This window comes from Eschrichtius robustus, chromosome 10 (assembly GCF_028021215.1).
Source record: "Eschrichtius robustus isolate mEscRob2 chromosome 10, mEscRob2.pri, whole genome shotgun sequence".
NCBI lineage: Eukaryota > Metazoa > Chordata > Mammalia > Artiodactyla > Eschrichtiidae > Eschrichtius > Eschrichtius robustus.
Genome location: NC_090833.1, coordinates 5,597,228 through 5,620,447, shown reverse-complemented (window position 1 = coordinate 5,620,447; position 23,220 = coordinate 5,597,228). Strand labels below are relative to the sequence as shown.

The 23,220-nt window shown below is 44.7% G+C and overlaps 1 protein-coding gene across 4 annotated transcripts in view; it reads left to right on the top strand.

Annotated features, from left to right (window-relative positions):
- Positions 1–23,220, top strand: part of ABL1 (ABL proto-oncogene 1, non-receptor tyrosine kinase) — a 131,145-nt gene that overhangs the window by 87,072 nt on the left and 20,853 nt on the right. For 3 of the 4 annotated variants that reach the window (XM_068553876.1, XM_068553879.1, XM_068553878.1), the window contains exons 2-4: positions 14,512–14,685; positions 15,233–15,528; positions 22,549–22,821. In XM_068553876.1, the coding sequence (XP_068409977.1) occupies positions 14,512–14,685; positions 15,233–15,528; positions 22,549–22,821 (743 nt within the window). Of the gene's footprint in view, positions 1–1,038; positions 1,215–14,511; positions 14,686–15,232; positions 15,529–22,548; positions 22,822–23,220 lie in introns of those variants that run through there. The other variant, XM_068553877.1, reaches the window with a different exon arrangement.

Sequence of the window (23,220 nt, the reverse complement as noted above, 5' to 3'; positions counted from 1 at the left end):
CCACCAGGGAAGTCCCTATCTGATTTTTATTAAATTATTTGATGTGATTGGATTCCATATGGTTTCCCACTGATCTGGATTTCCGGTTTTGTGCCAAGGAACACGTTATTGTGATTATTGTTATTTATTATGTTGTTATATGTTATGATATTGTCTTATCATTAGTTATAAAAGGATTTGAGCCAAGTACAGCAATGAAATGGGTTTTAAACAATGGCCCCCATGGCACACACCAAACAAGGGGAAGAGTCCTCTGTTGAAGAAAATGAGGCTTCTTAAAGAAGGGACGCAGGCCATGACCCTGATGAGTTCTCATTGTGGAGACTGAACTCCCTTTACAAATTATCAGAAGTTATGTTTGAATTTGAACTCGCCCATCTCTTTTGTCTCCTAGTCTGGATGTATGATTTGACAGATGTGTTGCAAACTTGTGTAGTTGTAATGTGGGTTGCAGCTCTCTGATTATTCATTCCTCAGAGGCCTATTGAGTTAGCCTGAATCACAGTAAGCTCACTGAGTGTAAATGAGACCAGAACTGATAATTCCAGAGGAATCTGCATTATTCACCAACAGTCTAGGGACATAGGGTTCGCCAGGGCACCGCGCCCAGTGGAACTCACTTGGCCTTAAGTGGTGCAGATTGGAGGCATCTCCTGCCACAGAGATGCAGGCCTGCCCTCCCCAACCGCCCTAGTTGTCGGTGTCTTTCTTGGGGTGTTAGGACCGCACTTCCCAACGTTGAGAACCCGTGAATGCCGCGCTTAAAATAACCACCCCCTCTTTCCTTAACCTAGAAATTGGCGGGGCCTCGGTTTGGGACCGCGGTAACGGCCCAGGGCCGGGCTGGGCCCTGAGAACGCCGGGAAGCTCTGGGTCCGGGCGCGGCGCGGAGAGGGTTAAGGCGGCGGGGGCGGGCCTCGCGGGCCGGGCTCCTGGCCCTTTGTTAACAGGCGCGTCCGGAGCGGAGACCGAGACGCGGCCGCGGCCACGGGCGGGCGCGCGGGGCGGCGGGGAGGCGGCATGGCGGGGCCGCGGGGGCCCGGGAGGGCAGGCGGGGCCGGCCGGGAGAGCCGGGCTTGAGCCGCGCCGCGGAGCCAGCCCAGGGCGCCGGCCTCGACGCCGCCGGCACGCGAAAATGTTGGAAATTTGCTTGAAGTTGGTGGGCTGCAAATCCAAGAAGGGGCTCTCGTCCTCCTCCAGCTGTTACCTGGAAGGTAAGCGCGGGGCCGGCGCCGGGACTGGGTCTAGGCGGCCGCGTGTCCGCCGCCGGGCCTTCCTAGGCCTCGCCCGCCCGCCCGCGCGCGCTCCCTCCTCTTCCTCTCCCTCCCTCTCCCTTTCTCGCCCTCTCCCTCTTTCTCCCGCTTTCTCTTTCTTTCTCTTTCTTTCCCTCGCCCGCCCCTGGGCGCTGCCGTGAGCCGGGAGGGTGCGGGGCTCCGGCCCCCGCGCGCTCACCCCGGGAGAACCCACGTCGGGAGGGCGAAGTCGCGGGCCCCGGGCTGCGGGGCTCTGCCCGAAAGTTGGGGAAAGCGAACTCTATAGGCCTGAACGGCCTTGTGAGCCCACGTTGTGGAATTTCCACCGTTAATTGGGAATTATGTGTCAAAAAGGTCAACCCGTGTTTGTGAAACATATGATTTTCATTAAGTCTCGTGTACAAAGAGAACACGGCTCTACCATTTATGGATACAGAATTTCAAGTGATCTTTCTACTCCCCCACCCCCCCCACCCCTTATCTACGGACCACGACGAGGTCTTAGGAATTCTCTCACTTTTGCGGGTGAAAAGAAAAGTTACACCGTATTTTAAGAAGGCATTTTGAATGAGTCCAGGGTACTTGGGAGGGAAGAGGGTAACCTCCTCTTAAGTTCCTTCGATAAAGCCTCAGAGCCCGGAGCGGTTCACTTTCGCCCTCTTTCCATTCTACTCTCCTTTTCTTCTCTAATCCCATTTTTTTTCTTTCCTGTTTATTTGTCTTTGTTTTCTGTCTTAGTAAGGTGGCAACTGAAAAAAAAAAAAAAAAAAAGCCAATTGAGTATGATGAGTGGCCCTCATTTTGTAGCTTCAGGATGAATCTGAAATTTATCTGATTTGGGGACTGGTCATCCCAGACTGCTTGCTTTCAGCAGAAAGGCTAATTGTACTTCAGAGATGTAATCCTGCTTGCATTTGTTTGTCATTTTCATTTAGGACTTGAAATAGGAATAGAAACGTAAAGCTCATTTTAGAACAAGTAGAATTTCTGCTGCTGTAGTGCCATGAAGTTGTAATGTTTTTCTTTTTAAAATGAAGGCGCAATAAACGGAGGCCTTGTTAATCGTCTAACCTATTTTTCTTTTCTTTCCAACTTTTTGACTTGAGGGTCTGCCTGATGTCACATACATGTACAGCTCAAACCATAAACACCAGTGATACAGGTGAAACCCGTTGGCCCCTCTTGCCATGAGATGTGTATATTGTTAGCCCAAGGTTAGTCCCTTGGAGAAGATGCGTCCAGATGGAGTGGGCTCACAAAATCTAGCATTTAGAGGGGAAGATGGTTGATTTGTCCCTAAAAGTTGGCATCTGAGCAGCCAAAATCATCTTCAGTTAATATGTTGCTTACTTTCCAAGTTGCTCAAAATTCTGGACACATTCTCATTTACATCTGTAACGAGTTAGCGTTAGGCATTACCATCTCCATTTTGCAGATGGATACTTAAGGCAGAGTAGATGAATGGGCTTTTGTAACTGCAGAGCTGGAAGAAAGGTTAGGTCAAAGCAATGCTGTGACATTGTTTTGTTTTCCTGGGAGTAAACAGGGGATTTAGTTCTTACCTGGCTGGTTTAATTATTGTTTTGGGGGAGGGGAGGCAAAATCTAATGAGTCTTGTTCCAGCATGTCTTGAAATACTGTTGACTGTCAAGTCTCAAAAAAAATAAAAGTTCTGATTACAGCAGACTGCCTTGCATTAAGGCTTCATCTAGGAAGGTATCACTCTAGGAATTCTTTTCTGTGACTGAGTTTTCCTTCTTTCATTGTTATGGTTAATCGGAGAAAGTAAAGGAATTACTGTTTTGTAGTTGAGAGAATTTAACAAACCTCAGTGATTGTTTCTTAAAGACTGCATGTGCTATTAGTCGCTTGGGAAAAACACTTGCCAACATCTGGATAAGTAATCCAGGCTTTTTGCTTTTACTGACATCCTCAATCAATCAGTCAGTGTTTAATTGACATGCACTAGGGACCCAGGCATCCCGAGTCACGGAGAAAATTGAATATGGTCAAGTTTTCCATTCTATCAGAGAAAGTTCAGCCATAAATGCAACTTGATCATGCATCTATTGCTACTTGGGCCTAGCTGTCAAAGCAACAATTATTAAATGCTTACTGTGTTCCAAGCACTGTTTCAGCATTCTATGTGATTTAATTTGCTTATTTTTCATGATGGCCCTTTGGTTGCTTCCATTTTATAGATGAGAAAGCCGAGGCATCTGAAAGTTAGGAAACTTGTCTAAGGTCACAGAGCTAGCAAATGGTGGTGCTGGGATTTGAACCCTTGCTGTCTGGCTCCAGAGAGCCCAGTTTTAGCCAGTATATGCTTTACCAGCTGTGATTGTTTATCTCCTTTGTAGCTCTCTGTGGATGTTAAAATGGTATCTGCAGAAACACTCTAAAGCCTGGAACAAGGATATTCTTTTTTTTCTCTTTTAGAAGCCTAATACTGATAAAAATGATTACCTTTAGCAGTAGATGTATATTAAAATAGCTGTACATCATAAAAAATTTTAAATAGGAGAGTGAAAAGAAAATTCTGTCCTTTATCCAGTTTCCCTACCCAGAAGCCTCACTTGAGTTTCTTATGTGTCCTTCTAGAAACATTTTATGCATACATAAGCATTTATAGCATTTAAATTTTGTGCTCCAACTTTGTGAAAGTGTATGTTTATAGCGGTAACTATTCACCATGACCACATTTTGCCTTACAATCTTAGGTTTACTTCAAGCACTGAATTTTCTGATTATTTCTTCCCTCTTCTAGAGGTGTGAAAGAAAACATGAACATTAGCCAATTGAATTCTTTTTTTTTTTCCACTTTACTTTTCTTTGTTCATGTATTTGTATTTGCATACATTGTGCATGAATGTTGTACATGGACATGTTAGTTCTGTACTGTGGAATCAAAAACTAATGTCTGTGAAGTGAACTCTTCTTGAACTTTCAAAATTTATTTTAAGGGCCCACTTTTAAACGCTTCTTTTCAGCAGTTAACTTTCTGGTGAATGCTTTATGTGGTGCCAGCCACACAGATACACTTTTAGAACTTATGCCTCAGAGAAGCTTATGCTCTCTTTCTAAATACTCTCTTCTGAGGTCATCAAATACTTCCCTTGTTTAGTAACAAAGAAAATCTGAAGCTCTTTCTGTAACCAAATAGAAAGCCAGTCAGTCCTTTTCATTTGGGGACGTTGAAATTGTTGAGCATTTATGATGTGACAGTTCTTTGGCACCAAGCACTTCATAGACATCCTCACTTCATTCTCATACCAACGCTATGAGGTTTCTAGAGAAGAGGAGGAAGAAGGGCCCCAGTTCACTTTGGTTGGAAATACTTTTGAATTTGGAGTCAGGCGATCCCAGTTTTCGTCTCTCAGCTTTTCCGTTTTCTTACCTCTAAAGACCGAGAGAACAAACATTCTGTCCAGCCCACCTTCAAGGATTGTTTTGAGGATCTAGGAGATGATTCAAGGGAAAGTGTTGAGACCAATGAAGTGCTAAATGTATGTATTTATACTGATGTGAGGTTCTTTTGAGATGTCCTTAAGTCAAGGCAGTGTTATGGCTAGGGTATTGCCAAGGTCCCATTCTCACGTGAAGCACGCAGCTCTGGAGCCAGCCCGCCTGGGCTCAGAGGCCGGCCTGGGCCCAGATGCCCGTGACCATGGGCATGTTGCTCTCTGAGCCTTGGTGTTCTCATTTTTAAAATAGGGCTCATAGTAGTCCCTACCTTCTTGAGTTGGGAGATTCACATGAGAGATTTCATTTAAATTGTTCAGCACAGAGCAAGATGTTTGCAAGTGTTAGCTGTTGTTATTTTAAGTAAATATTTCACAGTCTAAAATATTGGCATAGCCAATTTCTCTAATGGCTGAAGTGTGATGGTAGAATAGAGCTAAACCCACCCATAGTTTTTCTTGTTGTTAAGAAAACAATTTGTTTCCAAGTTTGCTTTGATGCATATAATTAATACTTCCTGTCCTTGGTTTTAAGGAAAAGTATCTTCCCTTCCTCTGGCCCTTTTTTTTTTTAAATAAATTTATTTATTTTTTGGCTGCGTTGGGTCTTCATTGCAGCGTGTGGGCTTTCTCTAGTTGTGTTGAGCGGGGGCTACTCTTTGTTGCGGTGCGCGGGCTTCTCATTGCAGTGGCTTCTCTTGTTGCGGAGCACGGGCTCTAGGCACACGGGCTTCAGTAGTTGTGGCATGCGGGCTCAGTAGTTGTGTCTCGCGGGCTCTAGAGCACAGGCTCAGTAGTTGTGGCGCACGGGTTTAGTTGCTCCGCGGCATGTAGGATCTTCCCAGATCAGGGCTCGAACCTGTGTCCCCTGCATTGGCAGGCGGATTCTTAACCACTGCGCCACCAGGGAAGCCCTCAAATCCTTCTTTCTTAATCCACACCTTCGGTACTTTGTTATACTGTATGTTGGGTGGTGGTGATAGAGAAGACAGACAGAAGGGAGAGATACAGGCAGACTGGGAGACAAAGACAAGAAGTCAAGATAAGAGGGAAGGAAGGGGTGGGGGCTGGGACAGGGGCAGAGGGGGGATGGGGGGCGGCAGGGAAGAGATCCAGAGATGAGAAGGAAAAAGAGCCAGATCGTGAGAGAGCAGTGCTGGAGACTTAGTGAGACCGACAGACTGGCAGACAGACAGGTGGCTGATGGTTGGATAACTGGAGGGAGAGCAGGTGAGTGACTTCACCTCTGTTTCCACTTCCTGCCCTCTCAAGTGCACTCGGTACTAGCTGTTATTCACTCACGTTCAGTGGCGTAAACTTTAGCCTTATTACTCTTAAATTCTCTTTGGAGACCTAACCCTTATCAGTCTCACCAGTCCTCAGATTTACCTAATAGCATTGTACATTGAATACCTTAACATTTAATTTAAAGGCGGGCCATGAGTAGAATTAGCCGTTGCTTTTTGGAGCCAAAATACCTGTTTGGGGGTCATGTTCACTTAGTCCAATTAGCAATAGGAATAATAATGGCTAATGAGACATTCTGGGGAACTTGCCTGCCATTGGGCAGCCCCTTCACTTAAGTCAGTCGGGTCTAAACTGGCCCAGGAGCCTTGATGATGCTTTAAAAGAGAACAGGAATTGTGAAATGAGTGCTTTCAAACCATCCCAGGCCTGGCAGGCAGAGGGGAAGGCTTTCAGTCTGTTGCAAATGGCCTGTGACAGAATAAAAATGCCTTTATGGTTAGCAGGCTCACTGTGGACAGTTTGCATCTGGGCCAGTAACAGGGATTCATGGAACCTTTCTTCGCCCACAGACAAGAAGTGTGTGGAGGCATCGGGATCTCACCGGGTGTGTGCCTGTTGGGAGACTGTAACAAATCCTATTTCTTTTGAAAGCACAGAGAAATGTACTTTCCTGTTACACCTTGTTTTAGGATCTTGGCCGTGGTTTACATTCCATTAAAAAGTTACTATATTTCCTAGATCTTTATAAAAGTTTTCCTGGTCAGGTTGCATTTGCTTTTCATCTTTACTGTCTGTCGTTTCTGCTTTTCTTATTTCAGGTTAACAGATAATTAAGGTGCACTCTTCAATCGTGACTTAATATTTTTACCTTGTTGCTAAAGACAAACAAGTAAAGGGTGTTCGTACAGTTGAGTTCATTTTAAGAAACACTGAGCGGTGCTGTATGTCCTGCATTGCATTAGGCAGGTGCTGAAGACTCTGATAAGAATGCTTGGTCTCTGCCCCAAAGGAATTCACATTATTGTGGTAACAATAACAAGAGAAGGAATAATTATCCTGTGGTGCAGTGCCCTGGTGCCAGGTACCACTCCCGCATTCGTGCAAAAATTCCCTGCGTGCAGTATTCGTTGACCCCTCCTGACGGCCCAGCTAGGTTGAAACCATCGTGCAGTTGAGAAACTGAGGCTCAGAAATTAATATCTTAAAGACGTGGTGGGCTGAGATTTGAACAAGGCTTGTCCACCCTGGAGCCCAGGCTTACTGTACTGCAAGGGACATGGGAACAGATTCCTTACTGTGTCCCTATCAGACACCACGTGCTCCCCAGATGAGGTGAAGGGGAAGTAATCAGCGGGAGGAGAGGCGGTAGGGAGGCAGAAGGACCCGTCAGAGGTTTCCTAGAGGGCGTGAGGGCGCAGGATACGGAGTGGGCTGGGAAGGCATTCCAGGGGGAGTGACTGGCCCTTGTCCAGGTGCACACAGCTGAGGCAGCAACAGGGAAACTGCAAGGCCTTTGGGGAGGCTGGGTGAAGAGTGGGTGTCGGGGGGAAGGTGCCGCTTCTGGAGCGCGGACTTCTCCTGTAGAGGTGGTGGCAGTAACAAGCCCAGCCGTTTTCTGAGGGCCCGTTTTAGTCGCTAGGAGCAATGTCGCCTGCACTATCGGCAGACTGCCCGCTGTCCTGCAGGGCGCATGATAGCACTGTTCCTTCTGTTGCCACAGGTGACAGTGCTAGTATTGATAAATGTGACTGAGCGTCGACAGGCAGAGCTGCCTCCCAAGGTTTCTGTTCTGCCTCTTGGCCAGCAGCCATCTCAGTGGGTTTTAACAGAAGAGTGACTTGGTCAGATCTGCATTTTAAAACGACTGCTCTGGTGGCAGCGTGGAGGCGGAATGCAGGGGGTGGGGTCAAAGGGGGAAACCAGTCAAGGGTGTGGTGGGACATGGAAAGTACGGGACTGATCAGAGGTTTGGGAGGGAAAGTGGCCAGACTGTGGGTGTGCACTTACTGGGATGAGAGGGAGAGGGAGGGGGTGTGAATGATGGGGTTCAGAATTGTTTGAAGACGGTAGGGTCTTATTTTATTATTGGTCTTTATACTTCATTTTCAGTAACTGTAGACTTCTTTGACAGTAGGTTCTTAGAAGATGACACAAAATTCCTTTTATTTTTTGGCTTTCTGGTGGAGGGAGGGGGGCAGGGACCGTGTATCTTCAGAAGGGAGCGCTGTGTATCTGGACTGCTGATAGGGACAGAGGTTAGGATGGAGAATTCTGTTTTCTAAAATTGGCTAGGAACATTATAAGGTAAAAAGATTCCCAGACATAGTTAGACCTTGGGCTACTTAAAATAAATTTATTTTTTAACTTTTAATTTTTTAAAGGAGATTTCTCTAAGAAACCCATTTAATTTATTACCTACAATGCCCCTAAGTGGGAAGTAATAAAACTGCATTTATCTAAAAAGAAAACTGAATAATGCGGGCTTTGCGCTAATTTACTGCAGCCCCCTTTCTAGGCCTCTCTCCCTGTCGGATGACTGGGGTTCTAGTGAACCAAATCTGTAGTGTAGCAGTTGTGAACCTGCAAGGCCCTCGGGGTCTGGCATGGAATTCGGAGCCTCCGTGTCCTTGGATGGAAAAATATGAAAACTTTATTTCACTAAACATAGCTGAAAATTAGTATATTATTCTTTTAAGAATGTAGGTAACAAACCACAGTAATATTAGCAGTACTTGTGACTTTGCCACCAGTAGAAATCAGATATTTTCAAATCATGTAACAATTGTAATTATTACTTACACTCATTACTACTTTGAAATGACAGTAGCTACTACTAGAGCTTGTTATTTAAGGTGTTAATAAAGGAGCATATACTTAATGCATTAATAAAGAAGCACCGTATCACAAATTACTTTTTTAAAGATATTTTGAGGACTGTTTCAGTAGAGTTTTCCTTTGCAGTGCTCCATATGTATTTGATGCATTTACAAACTGTATTCTGAGAAAGAGTCCCTGGGCATCACCAGAGGGTCCACAACACAGCCCAATTGAAGACCCCTCCCTTAGTAGCCTTGATGTGTCAGGCTGGCCTTGGGTCCCTGTGTTAATCCTGCTTCTCTTGCCAGGCACCGTCTCGTTCAGGGTCCACCTCCTTCCTACTGAGCTCGCCCCCCTCACAACTCCTGGCCCTCAGTGTCTGTGTCCTTATCAATTAATCCGCAGGGAGCGCCCATCTTCTATTAGACTTCTGCTTTGAGGGTGTGTGAATTTTCATGAACTGTGTTTCTCCCACAAGGAGCAGAGGCCGTGATGATTCCTTGCATCGTTACCGCGTTGCCCTACCCCTGCTCCCCAGCAGCTGACACAGTGTTTTGGGGTGCTGGGAACATTTTGTTCAGAGTGTGAACTTAATGCCAAGGCTATATGCAGCTAAACTTGTTTTTTTAAAATAATTTTAACTGCTCCGGGTGAGGGTGTAAATTACAAAATAAAGGGCCATGTAGAATGTAGATAAAATGGCTTTCATCGAGTTCAAATTGTGGGAAATAATACTTTTCCTCTAAGCTCATATCATAAAAAGTTGTATTAGACTGTTATAAACTGACTTGAGAATAGTCTGAGCATGATCTCATCAGTTGGAACCGAGTATGAAATAAAACACGAAGGCTTCCTTCTTTTTTGAAGGATCTGTTTTATAGATTTTTAAATTACAGAGATTCCTTGAGCTAGAGCATAATAATGAAGGGCCCACAAAGGAAACAAGACTAAAGCAACCAGGGTTTAAATAATTGAATGTGAGCAAAAGTAAAGGGAATGTTTATCACACGCGACACGCCCCACCCCCGCGCCCCTCCCCCACACTGAACTGTCCCCGAGAGCCCCAGTGTGGACAGTAATGACCGCCACAGAGCTGGCTGTTCTGACTCTGGAAGGAACCGTGACCTTGGGCACGAGCGCCAACAGGAAGGTAGGAAGCTTCCCAGGGATGTTTTTCCTGGAGGTGAAGTCTCCCCTCCCCTCCCCTCGGGACTGCAGTAGCACATTACTTCCTCCTGCTTGCCAGTGGCAGCTCCAGCAGCAGCCCCTGAAAGTCTAGACAGATATGCCATATGGGAGAATCTTTTGTAAACATTTTTGATCAGTGACTCACAACTTTAAGAAAGGATTATCTTTGTATAAAATGCTCTTTAAATTGTACTTTAAAGACCCAAGCTATTTTCTTAGAATACTGTCCAAATAAGTTAATCACGCACAGATCCAGTGAATTCTATGGCATTGTTCTTACAGAATTTTCAGTTTGTTATTCTCATAGTTGGAGCCATAGCTTTTTAGAGCTTTGGAGGCATTTTTTTAGATAGCACCATTCTTGGTATATGACTTTTCCTGAGTTTTGTTGGTGAGTGGGAACCTTTTCGTTGAAGATGTGGTGAAATAGCAAAAGGATTTTCAATGAGATGGGAGGCATTTTTGAAGATATAAAAAATATTTTAAAAATATAACTCAGGATGCTGCAGAAAATGTTAACTAAAATTTTTAAGAATAATAGATGCTAAGATTTCTTCATCCATTGGCAGAACAGAAGAGGGGAGCTGTTTGGGGCATCCTTTTTTAATGAATCCTTTGAGCTTCTTTAGGGGGTCTAACCTGGGACCGGCAGGAAGTTCATGTATTAAGCAAGGAAGATTTAAGTACATTCTGCAACTTTGGCCTTGTAAACTGTGATCATTTTTAAGGTTGACGAGCATAGTTCACTGTGAAATGAAGCAAGGAACTTGGCATTTATACATTGTGAGTCAATTTTGACATCAGCCTGGATTGGGAATTGACTGGAAGGTTTTGGTGTTCGACTGTGGCTACACTTCAGTGTCTCGATCCAGAGGCAAGCATGAGCAATACTTCCCTTTGGGCTTTGGCCATTAATTTGTGGAATGGAGCAAGAACTGGAGAGGAAAATTGAAAGGCTGCCTTGGATTTCCTGACGTCCTGTTGAATCAAAAAGCTGTGGGAGGCCCTTTCCTTCCTGACAAAGGCCTCATCCCCTCACATGAAATTCTCAGCATCTGTCTCCATGTTAGGGACAGTCCCTCCTTAACCCATACTTTAAGTCGACAGTCACCCCTGAGCCAGTATCTGTGTTCTGCCTATTCCAGGTGTTTTCCAGGCTACTTCCCCTGATTATGTAACTTTGATCAAATCCAGATGCTGCAGAATGTTTGATAGAAGAGGTCAAATGGCATTTGAGAAGAAAAGCATTTCTGTATTCATGACTTTGCTTTAATTTCCTGTGTAGGCCTGGTCCGCGAAAGTCGTGTGCTCGTGGCCACGAGGTTGGGACACTAGAGGAGAATGCACACATACTTTTTCAGGAGATTTCACTTGAGGAGATTCCCTCCCCACCCTGTGTACTTTTTCATGTTAGATTATCAATTATATGTGTCCGCTGGCTTCTATATGTGACCGTTTTTTAATTTTTGTAATTGTTTTCTCATTATAAAAACAATCCACATTCATTGTGAGAAATATGCCAAAATACAGAAAAGAATAAAGAAAACTTAAAATGTTTGTAATCCCACCACCCCGAGTTAAATTACTGTTAATGGTACTGTTAACATACTACCATGCATTAACTACTGTTCACATTTTGATGTAGTTCCTTCTGGACTTTTTTCAATCTTTATGAAATGGGGGATTGTTATAGTATACTTCCAAGTTAGTAGATATTTTTCCCAAAAATATTTTGAATGGCTTTACGAATGTATTCCATTTTATCAATGGACCACCAACTAACTTATCTTGTATTGATAAATATTGTGTACCTTTCCTTTTCTGTGCTGTTATTTAAAAATCAGTATATACAAATCCTTGTGTGGGTCTCCTGGGATAAATTCCTAGCAGTATGTCAAAGGTGATGGAATTCTTTAAAGACTCAGTTCGGTTCACATTTCCAGTTTTTCTCCTAAAATGTTACAGCAATATCTATACCAACTATTAGCATTGTATGAGAGTGCCCATTTCATTGAAGTTTTACCCTGTTAGCCTCAAGAAAATGTCCCTGCCCAATTTCATGGAGAAGTTGCATTTCTTTGGTTATTAGGAGGGTAGACATGCTTTCTGTGTTTAACGGTAATTTAAATTTTCTGTGCGCTGCTTATTCATAGTTTTGGTCTATTTTTCCATAGAGGAGGGTTTTATCTTTTCCTTTTGATATGCAAGAGTTCTTTTATGTTAAGAATCCTTTGCCTAATAATTTTACATAATATCGACGTAACAGCAGTCGAAGCTCTTTTGACTTGCTTTCACCGAACTGACTTGCTGAAGCGACCAGCGGCTCGGCTTCCTTCATAACACACGACTCTCTGGTGCCCACGGGGTAGGGCAGCCGCTCCACTACCACGCGTTGCTCCCACCACCGGAGTCACAGCCACACCCAGAGCCACTTGTGTTTCTTTCTACATCTCTTTATTTCAGATACACTTGTTGCTTTAATTACTTGGTTAATATGAAACCAGTGAAATCCAAATGTGAACAGAGACTTGTTTCTATGAAAATTTACGTGAATGTTTTAGATAGCCTCTGTAAATGCAGGTAACTTTTTAAAAATTGCTACAGGACTCGGTGTGAGTGACACACCTATAAACATTGGAAGGGATTGTACTGGGATGACATATCGAATGGCTCCAGCTTCTTCTTCCACCAGTAGGAAGCTGAAGTGAGATATGATGCATTATAGGTAGGATGGTAAGATAACATCCAACTGTAATCACATACCCACACTCAAAAGGACAGTCCTTGGCCCTGTCGTCAAGACTAGCAAATCAGTGTACATTCAGGTGGGGTTAGGGGATCACGGATTTTAATTTTCAAAAATTCCCTGCTTTGACCAGCTTTTTTTGGTTAATCGGTCAATCTGTGATCACGATGGCACTAGATATACTTTTAGAGCTGCTGTAAGTAAGTACTCAGAGAACAGGGCCTAACGCATCACTAAGCCTTTTGCACATTCTAGGAAATGGTAGTGTTACAAGACACTCTTCCTTGAAATTATCTTTGCCCTCAAGATTCATAAAATGAAATTACCAAGCACAGTAGTGACGTAATTTGGGATTTTCTCTTTTAGAAAAACAATTCCTGAAGGTTCACTATAGTCAGTAGTACAAAAGCTAGAATTGAGAGGCCTTCTTATTTATGTTCTATTGGTTTATTCCAAAGAGATAGTTTAAAGAATGTTTGTTTCTGAAAGTTCTCCAGTTGTGTTTCTGGAAATTTAGGCTAGTCTCTCAGATGTATTAGGTGCCTCCAGTGTCTTTTTTGAAGTGAGTACTGCAGAATCACGCCCATCCCTGAGATGGGTGTTATTGCCCAAGAAAAGATGTTTGGGGGTCCTCTAAATCCATAAAAAGGGAAATTTAAAACAATTTTGTTCTGTTGCCATTTATGTTTGGTGTAAACAGATTGTAGATCTTTCCATTCTTCTCAAATTAGAATTTTCCCCTTTCCTCCTTCTTAAAAGTTTGATTTCTTAGCCATAATATTCTATAACTGTTAAGATCTACTTGGAGTAGATTTGCTGGCGTGAAAGAACCCATGGAGAGTTTGAACATAGTTCCAAAAAAAAAAAAAGAAAGACCAGAAAAAACTTCAGGAAAAAATATCGAACTGTATTTAACCCTGTAATGAGTAATAGTCACACATTCCTAACATAAAAGATGTTGATTGGTTTTCAACTTTTAGAATCTACCTATAGACAAAAATGAAAGACTTTATTAAAGAATAGAAGAACAGAATTTCTTTTACACAAAGTAGAAGAGAATGTAAAGAAGGCCATACTTTGAGGGTAGAGGGGGGAAAGCTGGAAGGAAGGGTAGGATGTGAATATCCTTATCTTGTGAGGTAAATAGTTGAGAGATACGGTCTCTAGCAGGAAGAAAAAGAAATAAAAGTGTAAGTCTGTTACTGAAAATGCAAAGGTGACCAGTAGAGGCTGGTGCAGGAGAGATGGGGGGAGAGGGAACAGCGATTATAATGATATAGCTTCTGTTTAGAGAGATGGAGGTGGTCGCCAAGAAAACAGCTGTTGCCTCTGGGTGTAGAGGGGAGTGGGATGGAAACTGTTTGTCCTTCATTATAAGCTCTTCAGCACTATTTGACTTTTAAATTATGCACGTTTATTAACTTTCATACATTTAAAAATGTTTTAAAGCAAGAAACTTTTGCTCCGTGTTATAACATAAGCAACGGCAAGGACGTGTGAGGATGGACTGTCTCTATATCTAGTTGAATTTTTTGAATTAGTGAACTTAAAAAGTTTAAACCATTTGGGAACGGTAGTTACCACTCTGGAATGTAAATATTTAGGGTTTTTCACAAGATTTGGGGAAGGAAGAGTCCATTTTTTAAATCACCTTTCTGATTAATAGATAATACGTGCAGATGTTAAGAAATGAAATAAATTAAGAATATATATAATGTTGGATGCACAGACTTTTTTGCTCCTGAGAGTAAAACTTTCTTCCCTGTTTCTTTCTTCTGTTTCTCTCTTTCTCTTCCAGAAGCCCTTCAGAGGCCAGTAGCATCTGACTTCGAGCCCCAAGGGCTGAGCGAAGCAGCTCGTTGGAACTCTAAGGAAAACCTTCTCGCTGGTCCCAGTGAAAATGACCCCAACCTTTTCGTTGCACTGTATGATTTTGTGGCCAGTGGGGATAACACTTTAAGCATAACTAAAGGTAAAAGAGCTGTGGGCAAGCTGGTGATCGTTGCAAGAGACAGAAATCTGGGGAAGCCGGAGCCGGACTGGCTGCCCCTTTGCTGGCGGAAAGAGCAGCTTTAGTTTGGAATGCAGAGAGACCCGAAAAACTAACAGCATCCTTACAAGAGTCACTTTTCCCTAAGGAGAAGAGTTCCTGCATAGTTCTTGGCAAAAACGGAGCTTTCCGTATTTTATATTGAAAAAGACATCTGGACCAAACACTGAAAACACTTTTTTTTTTTTTTAAGAAAAAGTATCTTTCCACTAAAAGCTTCCTTATATTAGAAACAAAGCACTTGAGTAATAGATTTATAAAAACTGAGGCTATATATTTATCTGCATATTCAATATAAACAGGAAGCTTCATACTCATACGCTTGTAAATACATATATTTATGTGGACTTGTTAAAATGAAATAGGTGTTTAGGCATTTGGAGATCTTTAGTAATCATAGAAGAGTACATGAGAATGAACGAATTAGCTTTTAAAACTGATATGTCTGATTTGGTTCTTTTCTTCTAAGGTGAAAAGCTCCGGGTCTTAGGCTACAATCACAATGGGGAATGGTGTGAAGCCCAAACTAAAAATGGCCAAGGGTGGGTCCCAAGCAACTACATCACGCCAGTCAACAGTCTGGAGAAACATTCCTGGTACCATGGGCCCGTGTCCCGCAACGCCGCCGAGTACTTGCTGAGCAGTGGAATCAATGGCAGCTTCTTGGTTCGGGAGAGCGAGAGCAGTCCTGGGCAGAGGTCCATCTCACTGAGATATGAAGGGAGGGTGTACCACTACAGGATCAACACTGCTTCTGATGGCAAGGTAGGGGGCCCCAGGCAGGGGAGCCTATGGGCCAGGGTGGGGACAAGAGGTCCTGCTGCTAGGTTGATAAGTTTTTGCAACAAAGCTCAACCAAGAAGATGTTTGAAACAGCAGGCATCATCCCACTAGCCTTGTTAATGACCCTCCGTTGAGGACCGATCATGTGACATTACAAGTCCACGGGCCGATGTGGTTCTCTAATTGTCCTGTTGGAGTTCGGTTGTTAGCAGTTTCGTAAGATAAGCGGATTGCCTGTTGGGTTTTGGACATATTTCTTACACTAAGACTCTTCCTTTTTAAAAAAAATCTCTTATTCTGAAAGTAATTTATCCTCAGTGAGGAAAATTCACACAGTAGATGGTTATTTTTAAAGTGAAAGACCACCTTAATAATAGCACCTCCCCAAAACAAGTCTGGTACGTAGCTTTCTTTCTACAGATAAAATCACATTTGTGTGTGTGTGTGTGTGTGTGTGTGTGTGTGTGTATAATACATATATACACACAGTTTTTCAACAAAAATGGGATCACGTCATACCCGTATATTTCCAAACCCAAATTGTAGTTTTGTAAAGGAGTTGTTATATATGGTTTTGTGATCATCATATAAACAGTCATTAAGAGCCCATGAAGGGAAGGGAGAAATTAACATTTACTGAGCTCCTGCTGTTTGCTGGGGCATTTTTCAATCTTCATTTCTTTTAAACCTCACCTCAGTCCTCAGGGCAGATACTGCTTTTAGCTGCATTTTTGCATTAAGGAAATGAAGGCTTAGAGGGATAAAATTTCTTGCTGAAGATCACATAGTGAGTAATTGATGGAACTAGGCTCAGATTCCACTGTCTGCTCCACTGCACCATGCTGTCATTGAGGGTGTAGATAGGTGGATTGTCGGGATGGGCCCAGATGGTGTATGTATTTTTTAATAATATGTAATGCATGCACATGGTTTTTTTAAAAAAAAATGAATTGCCTTGAAACGTAATTCTGTCTCCTAATTCAGTTCCCCTGCCCAGAGGCAACCACTGTGACCAGTTTCTTCCAGAGTTCCCTAGTATATATATGTTTATATTTTTTAAAAAACACAAATGATGCATAATCTACACTGTTCTGCATCTTGCTTTTCCCACCTAATAATGTATTTTGGAGATTGTTTTATGACAGCACATTTAGAGCTGCCTCATTCTTATTAATGACTGCCTAGCATGGATGGACCATCATTTATTTAAGCAGTCCCCTGCTGGCCGACTTTTAGGCTGTTTCCTAATCTTTTGCTATTATAAATAATGCTGTTGTAAAGTGGATTTCAAACCTTTAAAAAAAAATCTCGGCCCACGGTAAAAAAAAAAAAAAAAAGTCACCACCCAGTACACACACTAGGAACAGAAGGTTCATGAAACCCTACTTACTCTTACTGTACGTAATGCATTCTGATATTTTGTATACCATTCTGTTCTGTTTCATTTTTTTTAAAACTTCTGGTCATAATGCACTGAGTTTATTTCATAGACCCCCTAGTGGGTCACAACTGGCATTTTGAAAATACACTGCACATACTTCTTTGTGTACAGTCCAAGCATATGCAAGGTAAGTTGCTAGAACTGATTGGAGGTTATGTGTATTTAAAACTTGTGTAGCTATTGCCAAATTACTTTCTTTAGAAACTGTACAGATGTGTTTTCTCACCAGCAATGTGAGAGTGCGTGTTTCCCCTTCCCCTCATCAGCAGTATATTCTCAGACTTGTAAAAACATCCCTGTCACTGATTGGTAAAGATGGTATCTCGTTATGTTTAATATACCTGTGCTTCCTATGCCATTTACCTAACTCATCCTTTCCTGTGTATTTGAGGTATACCAAATTTGCATATGTATTTAGGTCTGTTCTCTTCCATTGGTCTGTCTGTTCATATGCCAGTATCAGACTTTTAATTGTTATGGCTTTATAATATGTTTTAATATCTGGTAGGGCTAGTTTAGTTCCCTCTTTTTTTTTTTTTGGCCATACCATGCAGTGGCATGCAGGATCCTAGCCGCGCCCCGCCCCCGCCACCGGCCCCCCGACCAGGGATCTAACCCATGCCCCCTGCAGTGGAAGCACGGAGTCCTAACTACTGGGAAGTAGTGGGAACTACTGGGGACTGGGAAGTCCCTAGTTCCCATTTCTTAATCTTGCTAGCATTTTCGTGGCTATCCTCACACATTCATTTGTACCATACAAATGCACAATACGTTTCTTTTTTCAGTATTCCTATCTGTTGTTTTTTCCACATGTCTCAGAGTCTTCTGGCTAAAGTCCTTATTGCCAGTATCTGATCCTTTTCGTCATCGCACACGTCTTTATACCGGCACTGTAGTCTGTAGGACAGACAGCACAGTCTGCCTTTGATGTGTGACCAGAGATCGGCCTCATCAGCATGCTTTTCAGGTCATTGTTCTCATCCCAGATGTGGAACTATGTCCTGCATTCTGTGGGATATATTCCAGGGTGCTGGGCCCTTTGAAACCTTGACTTCAGACCACAAGGGTGCCTTTTTAGTGAATTAGAACACCAGAGTGCACCGCCCATGAGGGAGGTGATTTCCCGGAGCTGACAGCTTGCTTCCCATCTGTGCCATTTATCCAGGGCAAGCCCCGCTGCACCACGGTAATCAGTTGAGGTTTGTACTGAACAGGATAATGGTTCCTTTTCCCTGGAGTTGTTTAATCAGCATCCTTGGAACAGATGCAGGCAAGCATGATCTAGTTTGACAACTCATTAGCTGGGGGTTGGTCTAAAATATGGTTAAAAGGGAGAGAGCAAAGCCTACGTGGATACATGATTTGCAGAATTTGAGAGTCATCTGACGAGGAAGCTGAGCCCTCTGTCTGAAAGCTCATGTGCGCCAGGTGGGTTCCTTTCCTTCCAGGTAGAGCACAAAGAACCCATTTGATCAGGCAGTATCCGCTACTCGTCAAAGTGACCTGGGCACCTTGCCCTCCTCCTTCCCTCCCCGGCAAAGACTCTCCCTTCAGCTGTCCGAGCACCTGGAGACGTCTCAACCCACGGGGTCATCAGGCCACACTCGAGGGGGCTCTGTTGGGTGGGATTATGTTCCTGGAATGAGTGGAACAATGTCAGAATCGGGGAGGGGGGCTGTTATAATGGCGCATGGGACGGTGTGGCTCGGCATTGAAGAAAAGCTGCTCACATAGCAGAGCTTTGATGCAATCCTTTTTGGATTTCGAAAGGGAAAATTTAGTTTGGTGGGAGGAATAGGCTGGGGTTGAATACGTTTTAATTCTTATTTTCAAATTAGCTAATCTTTAGAAAACAACTGAATTTAGAAGATTCTTCTCTAAGGCCCCGAAGGATTTCTTTCTGCCTCCACCCTCTTGGCGCTGGTTTACCTCCCTCCCATGTTCCTGAGCTTTCAGCAGCCGTTGTCAGTTGGTCAGTCAGCCCGGGGCCACCGGCTCAGGGCCCAGAGCCTAGGATTCTGGGAGTTTCAGGCAAGACTCTTGAAAGCACCATACCAAACTGAGCCATTGCTGTTTCCTAGGCGTTCTGAGAGTCTTAACAGCCCTCAGATACCCTGGGATTTGGTTTTCATTCTTGCCGCTTTCTTAAAGTTTGGAATCCTCTGCCAACGTAGTGGAATTAAAGACTGATTTTCCTCCTCCACCGCCCACCCCCAGTCATTCTTCACTTGTTCTGGTTATTTGTGCCTGCATCTTATGTACCTGGGTGGCATGCTGCCACCAAGCCTCACGATTATAGCCCTTGATAGAGTCTTTCCTCTCCTTCCTTTTCTCCAAGAGATGCAGTTGATGTTTATTTTCATGGTCTCCTAAAGTGACAGGTTTGGGTTGACAGGAGTGGAATTCGGGCGTCAGCTTTAGCAGAGGTGGCAGGACACTGGCTCAGCAGGTGCAGGCATCTGGTGAAAAGCCTGCTAAACCGTAGCTGTCGAGGAGACTGGGAGCATTATTATTAAGCACTGCTTCGTTATTAAGCACTGCCTTCCTGCTGGTATGTGAGTAGCTTGGAGGTTGGCTGGGGGTGGGGGGTCACTTCCTGGCCTTGCAGCCTGTAAATACTACGTCCCAGGTGGGACTCCAGGGTCTGAGGCAGCCAAAGGTTGCACACGTCCGATAAGCCTGTGAGTCTGGCTGTCAGGAGGAAAGCTGTTTCTGATGAGTTTCTTTGACAAGTCCTATCTTTCGGGTCCCTGCATGATTAGGAAGAGGCACACCCTGGCTGAGCACCCAGAGTGTTTATGTAACTGGGTGCATAGCGTAATGACATGCCATTCATAACACTAATTTCACTTTCTTCTGTGAACATGCCATGAATTCCTGATGAAGATTACCCAGTTCGCTAGCACAATGCCGCTCACAAACTAGCACTAATCAGAAGGAAGCCACCAGACTTGACTGTTAGAAGATGGCTGTGCAGTACATTTAAGGGAGTTTCAATATTTAATGTGTTGGTATGTTGGTATTTTATGTTGAAAAATGAACTAAGTCTTGGGGGGTCTGTAAATTTAATTATTGAAAAAGATAAAGTTTGCCCATTCAGTGAAACCTCCCATAACTCTGAAACCTCTAATAAAGGAGCCTGAGAGGGAATCAGCTGAGACCAAGAACAAATTCTGCATAAACTAGGGCTTCGGGGAGCCATCAGCATTCTGGGCGATTGAGTGAACTTGATCTTCGGGTTGGGGAGTGCTCCTTTCAGGCTGACAGGGAGAAATAGGTAATGAGCCTTGTTCCCAGGCGACCTGCCCCAGGAGCCCAGCAAGTGAAACAGGCTCTTTTGCGTGTACTGTGCCAGTGATTTCCAAGGCGGGAGGGGTGCTGTGGCTCCAGGGGGTGCCTTCTCGGAGTGCGTTTTCTCTCCTCTCGTCCCTCCTTGGTAGGAAAAGTGCCCACCAGCTGAGTAGCCAGAGAGAAGAGGGCTTGGAGCATTTGCAACCTGGAGTGAAGCAGTTGGACAGCTGACTTCTCCAGAGAGGGGCGAGGATTTGGAACCCTCCCTGCATCCCCCACTCTATCATCTTTGTGAATTGCACGTGCATTGGTGACTAACACCGAGGAGAGTGCCGTGTTGCCAGTGTGTGGGCCTTAAGCTAAGGGCAGGCTCAGCGGTGCCCGCCTCTGCCCCCCACCCCGACCCAGCCCCCAGCACGTGCAGGGGCCTGAGTGAGACTCATGGCCTCTCCCTAGAGTGGTTCACTTAGAGGTTTCTCCTCGGTGCTCTGAGGTCTAAAAGTAGGGCCTCCTGGCGGGCTGCCTCCTCACCCTGAAAGGTCCTGCCGTTCAGAGGCACCGTCTTCCGGAGGGACAAGGTCCCCAGGGCTGCAGAATCTTTCTGGACAATTCTTGGGTTGCTCAGAATTTTATTTTTAGTAGGATTGCTACAAGAAGATTGTAAATTATAAACCCCTAAGCCAAAGTTTGCCATTGGCTTGCATGATTTTTAAAAATTTGTTTGTCATCTCCCCAGGCAAAAAAGGAAAAAAAAATCTCCTGTTAAAGACTCCTGTTTACCCTCTTGAGACTTACAGATGGTTCAGATTGTATATTTGTTGTTATTTCCTTCTTCTGAAGTAGTTTTATTATCTAACATTACAAACGTGCAGAAGGTAATGGAGCCTACCATCGCCAACAGCCAAGGCCTTGGCCCTGCCGTATGTGTTTCAGGCTTTTTCTTCCTGTTTCTTTTTTTTAAGTAGTAAGATATTACAGCTACAGCTGAGTGATCCTGTTCCTTTTTGTCCCTCTGGCCTCAGGCATCACCGCTGCCCCCAATCTGTTTCCTCCTTCCCGTGTCTTTGCAGTTTGGGCACGTCTTAACTGAACACCTGGTCATGATTCTTAGTATCCTTTCCACCTTCAGCAATCGTCGGCTGCCCTTAGTGAGCCAACAGATTCAGTTATGTGCCTGGAGTCCAGATGTTCTGTGTGAATTTTAATGTGAATTGGTTTTGGTAAGGAAATATCCCCTCACTACATCACTGAACCAAACAAAAAAGAGAGGAGAAGAAAGATAGCTGTCCCCATGCACACTGTTGCTCTCTGCCGGCCTGCACCTCTGCCTCCCTCCCCTTCGCGGCGTCCAGACGCGAATGACCCAGGGAGGGGCTCCCTGCACGGGTTCTCACCCGCTGTAGGTCTCAGTTAGAGACTCACGTGCACTTGTGTCTCATATCCCTTCTCCTGACTTCCCTGTGCCGGAGGAGGCTGTACGGCGTCTGTGCAGCCCTCCCAGTCCCCACCCTGTTCTGGGAGAGCGCTGGTGGGGGCATCCCACGTGGGCATACTGCTGGGATTTGCAAGTCTTGCCCTCTGATGCTTCTTACTCAGCCCAAATCGAGGGAGCAGGAATGAGAAGGAGGTTTATGTTTTGTAGTGATTTTCATCTCTGATCACTGTTTAGTTCTAGATGACTATATAATTATAGGTTTTAGGTAGTAATAATTAAAAATTACTTTCTTTTCCAGCCAGCAAATGCTTATTAAGTTCTACTCTTTATTAATTTAATCAACAACATTTACTGAGTACCTGTTACGTGCTCATTTCTTGTGCTGGACGTTGGGGATACAGGATAAAAGCAGACAGCTTAGGGCTCTGTTCTCATGAAGCTGACATTCTAGTAGCTGGAGACAGGCAGTGGTAATCAGGCAGATAAACAAGGAGTTGTGAGCTAGTGGTAAGTACAGTGCGGAGAGGTAAGACAGGTGATACGATGACTCACTGGTGCCGGGTGATGAGTCTGCATTGGGTGGTCAGGGAACTACTTCATGGGCGTTTACGCTGGGCTCAGAATGGTTACAGAGAACCAGACATGTGAAAATGAGGCAGGTGGAGGAGGTCATGGAGAAACACAGCATAAGTGATTTTCTGAACACTTGGCCGTGTGCGGAGAGCCGTTCGTCTGAGGTTCTGCTGCGCTTTAAGTTCAGGCTCAGCGGAGCTGGCCTCCGGAGTTGCTTGAGCGTGTGCCGCTCTGTGGCTGAAGGCCGCCCCTGTCTCCTCAGCTCTACGTCTCCTCAGAGAGCCGCTTCAGCACTTTGGCCGAGCTGGTTCACCACCACTCAACCGTGGCTGATGGGCTCATCACCACTCTCCACTACCCGGCCCCCAAGCGCAACAAGCCCACCGTCTACGGCGTGTCCCCCAACTACGACAAGTGGGAGATGGAGCGCACGGACATCACCATGAAGCACAAGCTGGGCGGAGGCCAGTACGGGGAGGTGTACGAAGGCGTGTGGAAGAAGTACAGCCTGACGGTGGCCGTGAAGACCTTGAAGGTAAGCCCGGGGCCACCCGGCTGTCCGTCCGGCGAGAGCCTCGCTGCCCACAGCGCCTCGAGGTGGCGCACCACCTTAGTTCAGGGTGGCCTGTTGTCTGCTGGGGCGCAGCGACGCCTGCCTGTGCGCACGGCCCGGGGCCTCGCTCTTCAGCTCGAGCCATCTGTGTTTCCGTGTGCGGGTTGACTCGTTCTCTTATTCTCAGTGTGTTTCCACATACGCCGAGAGCTGAGAAGTGCTGTGGGTTTTTTTGGTGTTAAAAGATTAGTCATTTGGAGGAGTTTTTTCATTCTATGGCAAGGGTGTTTTAAAGCCGTGGGTTTCCGTTCTGTTTGTGTGGCATTTGGATCGCTTCCTACTGAGTTAAGAGAAGGGGGGTGGGGGGGGGCGGGTCTCTGA